General features: G+C 62.2%; 1 protein-coding gene across 2 annotated transcripts; it reads left to right on the top strand.

Annotated features, from left to right (window-relative positions):
• The first annotated feature begins 3105 nt into the window (after positions 1–3105).
• SERPINA4 (serpin family A member 4) lies at positions 3106–11946 on the top strand. Of its 2 annotated transcripts, none has more exons than XM_036315778.1 (6): positions 3106–3348; positions 3779–3857; positions 6478–7119; positions 9604–9877; positions 10614–10773; positions 11503–11946. In XM_036315778.1, exons 3-6 carry the CDS (start codon positions 6495–6497, stop codon positions 11701–11703), a joined length of 1260 nt encoding a protein of 419 aa, XP_036171671.1. In that variant the 5' UTR covers positions 3106–3348; positions 3779–3857; positions 6478–6494; the 3' UTR covers positions 11704–11946. The 2 variants fall into 2 exon arrangements, with proteins under 2 accessions (XP_036171671.1, XP_036171672.1); XM_036315779.1 differs by having other exon boundaries at positions 3106–3270.
• Positions 11947–14275: the final 2329 nt, after the last annotated feature.

Genomic DNA, 14275 nt, shown 5'->3' on the forward strand with positions numbered 1-14275 from the left:
CGACACGCAGCACACAGGAGCTGCATGCTGTAGTTACTCTTTTTCAACAGACCCCACACCGGCTTGTTCTAGGGATGGGGGACCCCACACCGGCTTGTTCTAGGGATGGGGGGACCCCACACCGGCTTGTTCTAGGGATGGGGGGACCCCACACCGGCTTGTTCTAGGGATGGGGGGACCCCACCCCGGCTTGTTCTAGGGATGGGGGGACCCCACACCGGCTTGTTCTAGGGATGGGGGACCCCACACCGGCTTGTTCTAGGGATGGGGGACCCCACACCGGCTTGTTCTAGGGATGGGGGGACCCCACACCGGCTTGTTCTAGGGATGGGGGACCCCACACCGGCTTGTTCTAGGGATGGGGGGACCCCACACCGGCTTGTTCTAGGGATGGGGGACCCCACACCGGCTTGTTCTAGGGGTGGGGGGAGGGGGCACAGGGAGGACCATGGCTGAAATGCTTCCCTGGTTTCTTGGTTCGGTGCCCGCTTGGGCCTCAACGATGATGAACGAGAAACGTGTGGCATTCAAGATGGAACCTGCAAGGTCTTCATCCTCCGTGAGCCCTCCCAGCGGCCGGAGGCTAAGGAGCGGCCAGTGCTGGGCGGGAGAGAGCCCCGAGCTGGGGCTGAGCCCAGCCTGCCCCGCTGACGGCCATCAGCCCCTCCCTCCACACCCCCGGCCCTGGCTCCCTTTGCAGAGCTGAAGGCCACTGCCATCTTCTCACCACGGGGTCCCTGGGCCTCAGATCTCTGCCACTGGACAGTGTGTGCGCGCAGCAGGGAGCTGCAGAGCTTCCGGAGCCTCTACGGGGACCACAGGGCGAAGCAGCTGGAGACGCTGGCGGCCATAGCTGCAGTGTTGGGTGAGGGAACGGTGGACAGCGTCCCATAGGACAGTACAATCACTCACATCCGCACTGCACTTCCTGGGGCAACCCTCGGTCCAGCGCTCTGTGGACGCGAATTCCCTGACCCCTCGTGGCAGCCATGAGCTGTAGGAACAATTATTAGCCGCCCCTCACCGGTGAGGACGCTGAAGCCAGTCGGTAGCTCGTGCAGTGGTGGGCCCGGCAGCGTGGACCCTGAGTCTCGCCTCCAGAGCAGCAGCAAGTGTGTGTGTGGGGGGGGGGGGGCGGGGGGGGGGGGAGGGGGGAGAAGGAAGCCCCTTGGAGCCTGGCGTACAGCCAGGCACTCCGAGGACGCCACCCACCCCTTCAGACCAGCCCTTCCAGTTAGAAGTCACCCTAATCTGACTGATGGGGCACATGAGGTTCAGAGAGGTGCAGCGACTCTCCCGAGGCCACACAGCTCAGCGGTGGCAGGTCCTGTCTGACTCCAAAGCTCAGCCTCCGTCCAGGGCGCCTCAGGGGCCGGCGCCAGGAACCAAAGGGCAGTGGCTGTGAACTCACAGCAGGTGGGTCGGGCACCTGTCCTTCCGGCGGCCAACAAGCACACGCTGACCTGGGGGTGTTGCATCAGCCTGAGCCTCGCGGGAGCAGCGGGGGAAGCCGGGAAGGGGGGGGTACATCAGCCCGAGCCGCGATCCCCGCGGGGAGCAGACCGGAGCCACGTTCGAGTGGGGGGTGGGCTTGTGCAGAGAAAGACTTGTCTGGGGTGCGAGTCACGACTGAGAATCTGAGCTAACAGATTAGTTTTCTCACCTGTAAATGGGATAAGGACACACCCCTCGTGTGTGTGTGTGTGTGTGTGTATGTGTGTATGTGTGGGTGTGTGTGGGTGTGTGTGTGGGTGTGTGGGTGTGTGTGGGTGTGTGTGGGTGTATGTGTGTGTGTATGTGTGTGTGTGAGTGTGGGTGGGTATGGGTGTGTGTGGTGTATGTGTGTGTGTGTGTGTATGTGTGTGGTGTGTGTATGGTGTGTGTGTATGTGTGTGTGTGTGGGAGTGTGTGTGGGTATGGGTGTGTGTGGGTGTATGTGTGTGTGGGGGGTGTGTGTGTGTGTATGTGTGTGTGTATGGTGTGTGTGTGTATGTGTGTGTATGGGTATGTGTGTGTGTGTATGTGTGTGTGTATGTGTGTGTGTGAGTGTGTGTGGGTATGGGTGTGTGTGGGTGTATGTGTGTGTGTGGGGGTGGGTGTGTGTGTATGTGTGTGTATGTGTGTGTGTGTGTGTGTGTGTGTGTATGTGTGTATGTGTGTGTGGGTGTGTGTATGGGTGTGTGTGTGTATGTGTGTGGGGGGGCGTGTGTGTGTGGGGGGGGTATGTGTGGGTGTATGGGTGTGTGTGAGTGCATGTGTGTGTATGTGTGTGTATGTGTGTGTGTATGTGTGTGTGGGGATGGTGTGTGTGTGGGTGTGTGTGAGGGAGAGAGAGGGGGAGGGAGGAGGGGGGCTCGTATCTGGTACATTAAGTCTCAGTCTTGCCCTGGAACTTGGACATGCCCTTTGTTGACATAGGAATGTCCAAACCCGAAGAGAATTTGTATAAAAATTAGAATCAGCCCAGCTGGTGTGGCTCAGTGACTCAGCATTGACCTATGAACCAGGAGGTTCGATTCCCGGCCAGGGCACGTGCCTGGATTGTGGGCTCAATCCCTGGTGTGGGGCGTGCAGGAGGCAGCCGACCCACGATTCTCTCTCGTCATGGTGTTTCTATCTCTCCCTCTCCCTTCCTCTCTGAAATCAATAAAGAGATATTTTTTAAAAATTTGAGTCAAACAGAGGATACGCCTGGAAGCAAGGTCGTGGCAGACGGGGGGGGGGGGGGGGGGGGGGCTGGGCGGGTCATTCAAAGGCCTGCCCCCTGGACGCCCGCTGGAGGCAGACCCTCCTCCCGCTGAAGAAGCCCCAGGCTCTGGCCTGGCGGGAAGTCACGGTCGCCCTGAGGCTACTTCCCAGAGAACCCTGTTTTCCTCCACACCTTGAACTTCTTTGAGTCCAGCCGCAGGTCTGCGATTCGGGCCCAGGCCAGCTGGGTCCAGGCCTGAGCTGGACCCTCCCTCCACCCTGCCCTCCGCCCTCTGCCCTCTGCCCTGCCGGCTCCCAGCCGCCTTGCTGCTCAGTGCTGCTGTTTCACTCAAGTTCAGGACCCGAAGGCCATTCAGAAAAGTCTAGAGGGGGGGGGGGGTGGGAGGGCCGCGGGCATCTCATTCACACCCCGGCGGCATCGAGGGCTGCCTCCCTCCCGTCCTTCCCCCAAGGGCTGGGGAGCGTCCAGCTGCCCTGGCATCGGCATCGGCATCGGCATCGGCATCGGCCAAGGGAGCGGAGCTCACCGAGGGCTGGGGAGAGCGAGCGGCGTCGAGCTCCGTGAGGAGGACGTGCAATCGGCCCCGGGCCCCGGGACTCTGGGGTGCGCGGTCCTCCAAGGCCAGCGCGCAGCTTCCCGTGGGTCCCGTCTCAGCGCCTTGCAACGGGCAGCTGGACGGCTCAGAGCCCAGCTTCCCAGGCACAAGGCCCGCTGTCCCCCCCATCCCCCCATGGGGGGGGCTTCCTTCGCGAACACAGGAGTTCGCTGCTGCCAGTCCGGCCCCACTCCTGTTCTGCAGGGGAAGGAGGAGAAAGTGGGGGGAGGGGGACAAGCTCCCGAGAGGGGACCCACAGGGGCTCCCTGAGCCTCAGGGAGGCTGGGCCAGGCACACCTGGCAGCATAGCGGTCAGGCAGGGCCAGCCCTCCTGGCGTCTCCCAGGGGAGGGGTGGGGGGAGGAGGGGGGAGGAGGGAAGCCACCCCAGTGAGGTTTCCCTGTCAGGACTCCAGGCGACTCTCCCGTCTGCTGATTAATAATTAGCTCATTGGGGGGCGGGGGGCGGTGATAGGAGCTTCTTTATCTCCGGGGATGCACCGGCCGCACTGCTCTGGAGCGGGACAGGGCAGAGACCGGCAGAGCTGACAGCGGTAGGTAACCCCTGCGGCCACCCCGGACGGATGGACAGACAGAGGGAGAGGGAGGAGGGAGGACAGACAGAGGGAGAGGGAGGGGGGAGGACAGACAGAGGGAGAGGGAGGGGGGAGGACAGACAGGGAGAGGGAGGGGGGAGGACAGACAGGGAGAGGGAGGGGGGAGGACAGACAGGGAGAGGGAGGGGGGAGGACAGACAGGGAGAGGGAGGGGGGAGGACAGACAGGGAGAGGGAGGGGGGAGGACAGACAGGGAGAGGGAGGGGGGAGGACAGACAGGGAGAGGGAGGGGGGAGGACAGACAGGGAGAGGGAGGGGGGAGGACAGACAGGGAGAGGGAGGGGGGAGGACAGACAGGGAGAGGGAGGGGGGAGGACGGGCTGGGGACGCGGTCCTCAGCGCCGTGGATGTGAGAGCGCACAGACCTGCAGGAACACTTTATAAGCGTTGTTGGAATTTTTTGAGCCAAACCGGAAAGCGAGCTCTCGGCAGACAGAAAACTGCCTGGGGGAATGGAGCTCGCAGCGCCTTGGGTGCGAGTGGAGTTGAGGAGGTAGTGGGGGGTCTCGCCTTCGCAGGAGGGTCTGAGAGGCTCTCAGAGGCGTTCACAGAGGCGCAGAGACCACGGCGGGCGGGCGGGCGGCCGAGGAGAGGTTAGCCTTGCACGAAAGAAGTCACGCGTCGGGGCTGTGACCACCACCACGACCTGCCCGTGAGGAATGGAATTTAGGGGTACCCGCCTGTGAAGACACTTCCTGTCGCCGTCGCCCCTTCTTTGTCCACAGCTAAGGCTGAGGAGTCCCGGGAGGGCGGCGATGGTTTGCCCCCCCGGGGGTGGCAGAGCCGGGGCTGGGAAGCCTCCCCATGTGCACCGGCCCTCACGGTGGGGCTCGTGCCCACACCCCAGGCAGCCTCCCGGGCTGCACGCAGGGGCCAGGTCTCCCGGCTCCCGATCCCGATGTTTGGGGGGGTCCTGCCGAGGGCCACGCTGGGTCACCCCTGTCAGGCCGCGGAGCCCTGTGTGAGGGGCGGGCCGGGGGGAGTGCGATGGGCTGCGAGGAAGCCCGTGGGGTGAGGCGCTGGGCAGGGGGCAGCCGGGAGATGTGCGATCTGAGGAGGCGCTCCCGTGACTGTGGGCAAGCCGAGGGCGGCCAGGCCAGCGAGGGGGCCGCCGGGGCCCGCCGTCCACTTCCGTCCCGCCAGGCGCTAAGAACAGGACAGACAATGCAGATACAAAAGCAGTAAACGGCTGAGAAGTCAGAGGACATTATTTTTTTTTAAATATATTTTATTGCTTTTTTACAGAGAGGAAGGGAGAGGGATAGAGAGTTAGAAACATTGATGAGAGAGAAGCATTGATCAGCTGCCTCCTCCTGCACACCCTCTACTGGGGATGTGCCCGAAACCAAGGTACATGCATGCCCTTGACCGGAATCGAACCCGGGACCCTTGAGTCCGCAGGCCGACGCTCTATCCACTGAGCCAAACCGGCCAGGGCGAGAAGGACATTACTTTGTACGTTATCAAAAGTCCATGCAATCAGGTCTCTGCCCATAAGTTAACCTCACGGGATAGTCACGGCCCCCAGCGGCCCTGTCTGGCCGGTTCCCAGTTGGGTAGCTGAGTGGTGATTCTGTGGCCCACGAAGCCCGCACGGACGTCTGCCCTGGACGCGTTTGGGGCCCGGCTCCCGGGCTCCCGGTGAAGGAGGCTGGAGACGGGCACGGGGTCCTGGCGCGCAGGGCTGAGAGGTGGGAGCAGGCAGCGTGGGCCCGGCGGGCGGGTGCAGGTGGGCGGATGGGCGGCCAGACTGAGGTCAGAGATGACGACTGGGTTTGCGGGGCTGAGAACCGGATAATGGTGGGGCCACCTGGAGGCTTTGGGGGTGAAAACCAGGCCCCCGCCTTGGCCAGGTGGAGCTCATGAGAGGGAGGAGCCAGTTCTCCCTGACTCTGAGCAAATCATTTCCTCGCAGCAGCAGCCGCGCTCTCATCGAGTCTGCGGGCCTCCCCGGGCAAGAGGTGGGACAGAACAGGTCACCGGGGCGCCCAGCACACCGTGGGGGGCGGAGTAGGTGCTAGAATAGCCGCTGGAGATGAGATCGGCACCCTCGGTGCTGTGGGGGCGCCGGGCCGAGGAAGGCGCCGGGGAGAGTGGGAGACCTGTCCCAGCTCGGTGGTCCCGGCGGCTGCCGCTGTGGGACCCTCTCTGTGGTCGGCGCCCGCGGAGCTCACGGCGAAGGGAAGGAGGCGGTGGACGCAGGAGGGTGCTGGCAGGAGCATCGGCCCCGCACACGGGGTGTTCGCTAACCTGTCTTTGTTTTTATTGATTTCAGAGGAAGAGAGAGGGAGACAGAGAGAGAGAGAGAGAGAGCTAGAAACATCAATGATGAGAGAGAATCATTGATTGGCTGCCTCCTGCACACCCCACACTGGGGATTGAGCCCACAACCAGGGCATGTGCCCTTGATGGGAATCGAACCCGGGGCCCCTCAGTCCAAGGACCCATGCTCTATCCACTGAGCCATACCAGCCAGGGCTGTCTTACGCCCACCTGCCCTGGCTGACTTCCCAGTGGGGTTGGGTCTCAGTCCTGGACGCCCTCTTCCCTCCTGCAGACCTGAAACCGCAGAAGATGCAGCGTGCAGACCGCCTGCTCCTCGTCCTGCTGGGACTGCTGGCCCTTCCCCACGGTGGCCGGGGTCAAGCCGACGGCCCCCAGGAGGGTCCGGGCGCTGAGGAGGCCTCCCCCAGCCTCCAGATCGCCCCGAGCAACGCAGCCTTCGCCTTCAACTTCTACCACCTCGTGGCTTCCCTCAGCCCCGGGAGCAACATCTTCTTCTCCCCGCTGAGCATCTCGGCCGCCTACGCCATGCTGGCCCTGGGGGCCCGCGAGGACACGTGGGCCCAGATCCTGCAGGGCCTGGCCTTCAACCTCACAGACACGTCGGAGCCGGACATCCACCGGGGCTTCCAGGACCTGCTGCACACGCTCAACCGCCCCCACGACAAGCTGGAGACACGCGTGGGCAGCGCCCTCTTCCTGAGCAAGGACCTGCCGCTCCGGCCGCAGTTCCTGAATGACACGGCCGCCTTCTACGGGCCCAGCCTGTTCCCCGCCGACTTCCTGGACTCCGAGGGCACCGCCCAGCTGATCAACAACCACGTCAAGAAGGAGACCCGCGGGAAGATTGACAACTTGGTCAGCAGGCTCAGCCCCGACACGGTGATGGTGCTGGTGAACTACATTTACTTCAAAGGTACGTCAGTCCGTTGGTAGATCCTATACCCCCCGTTACGTTATTAATACAGTCTGTTTCTTAAATACATTTTTATTGATTTCAGAGAGGAAGGGAGAGTGAGAGAGAGAAACATCAATGATGAGAGAGAATCACTGATCGGCTGCCCCCTGTATGCCCCCTCCTGGGGATTGAGCCTGCAACCTGGGCATGCGCCCTGATGGGGAATCGAACCGTGACCTCCTGGTTCAGACGATACATTAGGTAAAAGAAAGTGGGTGGGTTGGGTCTGATAGGGCCAAGCGCCCCTTAGATTTCATGGTTTTGTCCGATAGTTAAGATTGTGGAGTATTGTGGTTTCCATCTCTTCATGCCTTTAGACTTATTTTCTTTTTCTTTGAATGACAGTAATTTATGAAAGGCTTTGTAGCCAAGGATCGCGAGTTGAATGTCTAAATTTGTATTGAGCCCTAACTGGTTTGGCTCAGTGGATAGAGCGTCGGCCTGCGGACATGTCCCGGACTCCGGGGATGTAAATGCCGCCCAGACCTCAGTGCAGGCACTCGGTGAGGCAGCGGGACATCGTGGCTCATCTTCAAAAATGCAAAGTCTGTAGACGAATCCAACCAGCTGTGCGGGGTCTCTGCTGGCAAGATGCTGTGAGAGATACTAAGTCAACTTAAATAAAACACGTAAGCTGCATGCATGACGAAGATGGTAGAGACAGCATGCCCCCCCAATTAATCTAAATATTTAATGTGATGCCAATTAAAACCCTAGCAGGTTTTTTTCTTTTTTCCTTTTTGGTGGCAGGTAACGAGCTGATTTTAAAATGTACATGAGAGTACAAAGGGTCAAGAATCACTAAGATGAGAAGACTGTCCCGTCTGAGAGCAAGACCTATTATTACTCTGTATTAATTATTAATGTTGGTTAATCTTCACCTGAGGCTATTTTTGCATTGAATTTTAGAGAGAGTGGAAGGGAGGGGGAGAGACACAGAGAGAAACATCGATGTGAGAGAGACACATCATTGAGTTGTCTCCCACCTGCGCCCCGACCAGGCCCGGGGATGGAGCTCGCAACCGAGGTACCTGCCCTTGACCAGAATCGAACCCAGGACCCTTCGGTCCACCAGCCGACACTCATCCACAGAGCCACACTGGCCAGAGTGCTCTGTATTAATTTAGACCACGAGGTACCAACAGGCCAATGGCACAGATAGAGGGAGGCCGGAAACGGGCCCAGGATAGATGGGACCTTGATATATGCAGAAGCTGGCGTGAGGGACCCCTGGGGAAGGATGGGTTTAAAAACCAGAAATTGGTCCGGGGACAGCTGGGCACCCATAGGGTGAAATGGTGGTCTGGGCCCCTCCTTCCTGCCCGGCATAGATACGTGTTCCAGGTCGAGAAGGTCCTGAATGCAAAAGTAAAACGAAAGCTTCTGGCAGACGCTGTAGGCGAGTGTCTGCACGAACGTGGGTGGGGCCCTTTTCCCAACGAGACACGGAAGGCTCGCCCTGGAGGGAAAGACTGCTGTGCCCACTGTGCTCAGGGCTCAGTAGCCGGGGAGGCGAGTGGAGGGACCGGTCGGTGAGGGAGAGGCGGTGTTTGCGGCTCGCACGACGGCGCACAACTAGTGCTCAGAGGAGCCCTCACCTCCGAGAAGCAGCCTCTGAAATGCGGGGTCACATAACGAGCTGGCACCCCACTGAAAACCAAGGGCATCTAGTTGGTCCATGAACGTGCGAACGCTTTCTCAGCCTTTTTTTTTTTTTTTTTTTTTAAGAGAGAGTGGAAGAGAGAGGGAGAGAGGGACAGAAACATCAGTGAGAGAGAGTCAAGAGAGAAACATCGATCTGCTGCCTCCTGCACGCCCCCGACGGGATGGAGCCCGAAACCCGGGCCTGTGTCCTGACCGGGAATCGAACCGGTGACCCCTTGGCTCATGGGTAGATGCTCAACCACTGAGCCACACAGGCTGGGCTCACTTATTTTAAACCAAGAAAGTGCACGTCAGAGCCACGGCGAGCTTGGGCTCTGCAAGCCTCGAGCTGGCAAAATATATACGTGCAGCAGGTCCAGGGAGCTGGTGAAGACAGGAGACAACTTGGCTGGTAGCCACGGGTGTCTCCCAACGTCGATGCTGAATGAGCCATGGGCAGTCCATTCCCCAGGCCCAGCCGGTGGTGAAGGATCTAGGCCAGCCGTGGGCAAACTACGGCCCGCGGGCCAGATCCGGCCCGTTTGAAATGAATAAAACTAAAAAAAAAAAAAAAAGACCGTACCCTTTTATGTAATGATGTTTACTTTGATCCGGCCTCCGGTCCAGTTTAAGAACCCATTGTGGCCCTCGAGTCAAAAAGTTTGCCCACCCCTGCTCTAGGCTGTGTCCCTGAGGAGCCGGAAGGCGGGGGTCTGAGTGACTGGGGGGCCGCTCCCTGGCGGGAGGAGGGGCCGCTGGCCCGTGGACGCCCTGCGCCTTCTCTCCGTCTCCCCTCAGGTCGGTGGAAGAACCCGTTCGGCCGCTACGTCACCAAACCCCAAGACTTCCACGTGGATGAGAACACGGTGGTCAAGGTGCCGATGATGTTCCAGGACCAGGACAACCAGTGGTACCTGCATGACAAGCACGCGCCCTGCTCGGTGCTCCGGCTGGACTACAAGGGCGGCGCCCGGGCCCTCTTCATCCTGCCCGACCCCGGGAAGATGGCGCAGGTGGAGGAGGTCCTGACGCCCGAGATGCTCCGCAGGTGGAGCAGTTTGCTGGAGAAGAGGTAACCGGCGGCGGGTGCCAAGCGGGCAGCGCCCCCGCGGGCCTTCGAGTAGAAGCCAGTGCACATGATGGGGCCAGTGCCCAGCTCTGAGCGCGGCCCCCTTCGCTCGGAGACCCCCTGGGTGGGTCTTTAAGCAGTGACCTCTCCTGCTGCCTCAGCACATGACTGTCCTCACGGTGACACGGGACGCGGGCGAGGGGTGGAGGCCTCGCTCTACCCACAACTCTGCCCTGTACCAGCCTGGGGGGAGGCGACGCCAGCCCTCGGGGGGCCCAGCCCTGTGCCACAGAGGGCTGACCCGGCCCCTCGGGGTGTAAGGAAACCCCGGCTTCCACCCAGCAGTCATCAGGGAGGTTCCCGTCACCCGGGGCTGTGAGTGGAAGCGAAGGGCCTCCAGGAGGCCTGTGTGATGGAGACCTTCCCCGTTCCTCTGGCCAGGATGCGGCCCAATGGCATCATCAGGTCCCAAAGTAGTGAGACCCTGGGCCCAACAGAGCCCGGGCAGGGCTGCCCGGAGGGGTCTCACCTCTCCCTGGGCGCCTGGCCCCACAGAAAGCGGCCTCTGTCGGAGAGGAGCCCCCGGGGTAGGGGAGGGCCCCCAGGCGACAGTCCCCTGGGCAAAGGAGCCTGGCGGGGCTGCCGGGAGCCCTGGGGTGACGGGCGGGCGCACGTGGTGTGACCCTCGGGGGAGGGCCCGGCTGGGCCGTCCAGGGCGTTCACCCCGTGCCTCTTTCAGGTCCTATGCCCGGAAGCTCTGGCTGTACCTCCCCAAGTTCTCCATCTCGGGCTCCTATAGCTTAGACGGGCTGCTGCCGCAGCTGGGCATCCGGGACCTGTTTTCGCAGCAGGCCAACCTGTCCGGCATCTCCACACGGGAGAACCTGATGGTGTCCAAGGTCAGTGGTCAGTGGCCTCCGCACCTTCGTAGTCACAGCAACGGGCAGCGGAAATTCAGTGCCAGGAGCAGGAGGGTGCAGGAGGCGGGCTGGGCGCCTGTGTGCCAGAGAGCTTTCGCAGACGAGAGAAGGGCCTGTGACTTCAGTGACGTGAGACGCGAGTGCGCTGGAGGGCAGAGCCTTGGACTTGAGGGCTAGAATCCCAGTCCCGCCTCTTATGTTACAGGATTACTGGGCTCTAGTGTCTTCCTCGAGGGGTGGCTTAGAAGGTTAGAAAGAGCCCTGGCCGGCTTGGCTCAGTGGATAGAGCGTCAGCCTCTGGACTGAAAGGTCCCGGGTTCGAGTTTGGTCAAGGGCATGTGCCCGGTCGGGGCTCACGTGGGGCAACCAGCCGAGGTGCCTCTCACACTGATGTTTTCCGCCCTGTCCCCCTCGCTTCCTCTCTCTAAGAATCAATGGGAAAATATCCTCAGGTGAAGATTAACAACAAAAAAAAGAAAAAGATTAGCAAGTGCAGGGGACAGGAAGTGCTCAGCGAAGGACTCTGCCTGGTTGTGTCACTAAGAGGCCATCAGCTCCGCCGCCTGCCCCGTAGAAATTCCTGCTGTGCGGTCCCGGGGGGCTCGGTGCAGGCAGCTCAGCCCTGCTCTCCGGGGATCTCTGGCTCCCTCGGCCTCCCCTCAGCCCCCACTCGGTCCTCTCGCAGTAACGCCTGTGATTCCCCCCCAGAGTGTCCACAAGGCCGTGCTGGACGTGGACGAGGTTGGCACTGAGGCTGCGGCGGCCACCAGCCTCTCCGTCACCTTCTTCTCCGCTGCGCGCAATCCCGGCGTCCTCATGTTCAACCGGCCCTTCCTCGTGGCCATCCTCTCCACCGACACCCAGAGCATCCTCTTTCTGGGCAAGGTCGTCAACCCCACAAAGCCCTAGCCGGAGCTGCTGCGCGCAGGGCGTGGTCGGGGCTGCAGAGATGCCAGGGGTCCGGGCAGAAGCTGCTGGAGACGGGAAGGGATGTGGGGGTACAAGACGGGTGTGGACTGGACACGCGGCCCCACACGGCTATGCAGCCCCGCACCCCTGCAACCCCTTTAGGCAGTGTCTGCCCCGGAAGGGGGGAGACCCCCCCCTGCCCTGCCCTGAGGGTGGTGTGTGAATTAAACAGCCTGATAGCGAGGAGCCTGGTCCAGTGCCTTGTACACAGCAGATGCTTAATAAATGCACGCCTTTCCCGTCCCTCTGGGTCGGCCCCGCACTCCCTGGTGTAGCTGGTCCCAGACACAGGGCCCGGGTGCTCCAAGGGCCAGGGGGTGGGTGCGGGGTTGGGGGGGGGGAGGAAGGGGAGTGGGTAGCCAGCCACCCCCAGCAGGTGGGTGCCTCGTTCCGGAAGGGGGGGCGAGGGGGGACTCCACAGGCCTTGGCAGGGAGAATAGCAACCAAGTAGTTGCCACCGCGACCTGGTTAGGAAGCCAGCGTGGGAGGCAGCTGCACAGGCTCCACCCCCGTCGTGGCCGTGGAGGGGCCCAGCCTTTCTCCCCCAGACGATGGGGGTCCCGGGGTGCTCCGCCGAGAGCAGGAGCAGGGATTCAAGTCGGGGTCTGTCCTCACAGCCCTGCTCTGCCCTGATGTGCTCTGGGGCCTCGGGCCAATCCCTCCCCTTGAGGCCTCAGTTTCCCCAGCAGGGGGGTCTGAGCTGGCCCCGGCGGTCCAGCTCGGACTGTCTCTGAGGATGTGGGCGAACTCGCTCAGGAGGGTCCACCCAGAATCTAGAGAAGAAACCTGGACCCTCCCATGGTTTGTCCCAAACCCCAGGAATTCCCACAAACCAGCCGCTCTGGGCGGGCCTCTGGGTTTCTCGGCGGTCAGTGCGTCAGAGACGGGGTCTCAGGCACTCCCCAGGGTTTCAAGCGACTCAGGGGCTGCAAAGACACCTCCAGCACTGACCGCTGTTCGAGTCGTGGTGTCCAGGGACCACATGGCGGGCTGTCTGGACCAGGCAGTGCCACAGGGTGAAGGGCAGGCCGGAGCCGGGAGGCCGGATCCTGGGAGACCGGATCCTGGGAGGCCGGATCCTGGGAGGCCGGATCCTGGGAGGCCGGATCCTGGGAGACCGGATCCTGGGAGACCGGATCTGGGAGACCGGATCCTGGGAGGCCGGATCCTGGGAGGCCGGATCCTGGGAGGCCAGATCCTGGGAGGCCGGATCCTGGGAGGCCGGATCCTGGGAGGCCGGAGCTGGGAGGCCGGATCCTGGGAGGCCGGATCCTGGGAGGCCGGATCTGGGAGGCCAGATCCTGGGAGGCCGGATCCTGCGGATCCTGGGAGGACCGGAGGCCTGGGAGGCCGGATCCTGGGATGGCGGATCCTGGGAGGCCGGATCCTGGGAGACCGGATCCTGGGAGGCCGGATCCTGGGAGGCCGGATCCTGGGACTGAGGCCGATTCCTGGGAGAGCGGAGCTGGGAGGCAGGGATCCTGGAGGCCGGAGCTGGGAGGGCCGGATCCTGGGAGGCCCGGAGGCCTGGAGAACGGATCCTGGAGGCCAGATCCTGGGAGGGCCGGATCCTGGGAGGCCGCGGATCTTGGGAGAGCCGGATCCTGGGAGGCCGGATCCTGGAGGCCGGATTCCTGGGAGACCGGATCCTAGGAGGCCGGATTCCTGGGAGGCCGGAGCTGGGAGGCCGGATCCTGGGAGGCCGGATCTTGGGAGGCCGGATCTTGGGAGGCCGGAGCTGGGAGGCCAGAGCTGGGAGGCCGGATCCTGGGAGGCCGGAGCCGGGAGGCCAGATCCTGGGAGACCGGATCCTGGGAGACCGGATCCTGGGAGACTGGATCCTGGGAGGCCGTGTCCACAGCAGGAGACAGGACACGGGAAAGGGAGAGGCCGGGAGGATGGGGGATTTGCCCTCCCTGCCTCCAAAACAGCGCTGAGCCTGGGCCGGTGTGGCTCTGTGGATAGCGTCGGCCTGCGGACCGAAGGGTCCCGGGTTTGATTCTGGTCAAGGGCATGTACCTCAGTTGCAGGCTCCTCCCCGGCCCTGAGGTTGGGGTGCGTGCGGGAGGCAACCAATCGATGTGTTTCTCTCACATATTTCTCTCTGCCTTTCCCTCTCTCTTCCACTCTCCCTAAAAATCAATGGGAAAACATCCTCAGGTGAGGATTAACAGAACAATAAGAAGAATAAATAAAACAGCTGAGCTGGACGGGACGGCCTCCGGGAGGGCGACACAGGAGGCCCCAGGAGGACGCGGCTGAGCGGACGGCGTGTGCTGACCGCTCGCCCGGCTGCAGGGACAGAGCCCAGGAAGTGCCCCGGCCTCCGGCCTCCAGGGCTCGAAGGAGTGCTCACCCTTCCCTCCCTGGGCTTGCTGGCTGGACAGCGAGTGCTCCCGAACCTATCGCCATTGCCCTGCGCCTGCTGGGGTTGGGGGTGCGTCCAACGGCCAGGCGAGCGAGAGTCAGGCTGATGGGCCCGGCTTGGCCTGCAGAGCGGGTGGGTGGGTGG

Source organism: Myotis myotis, unplaced genomic scaffold (genome assembly GCF_014108235.1).
Source record: "Myotis myotis isolate mMyoMyo1 unplaced genomic scaffold, mMyoMyo1.p scaffold_m19_p_60, whole genome shotgun sequence".
Classification (NCBI taxonomy): Eukaryota; Metazoa; Chordata; class Mammalia; order Chiroptera; family Vespertilionidae; genus Myotis; species Myotis myotis.

Bases quoted from the DNA above. Each gene is read 5' to 3' on its own strand.
- SERPINA4 (XM_036315778.1), top strand. From the start codon at position 6,495: ATGCAGCGTGCAGACCGCCTGCTCCTCGTCCTGCTGGGACTGCTGGCC. The intron at 9,878-10,613 runs GTAACCGGCGGC...TGCCTCTTTCAG, and splicing joins AGCAGTTTGCTGGAGAAGAG to GTCCTATGCCCGGAAGCTCT. The intron at 10,774-11,502 runs GTCAGTGGTCAG...ATTCCCCCCCAG, and splicing joins AGAACCTGATGGTGTCCAAG to AGTGTCCACAAGGCCGTGCT.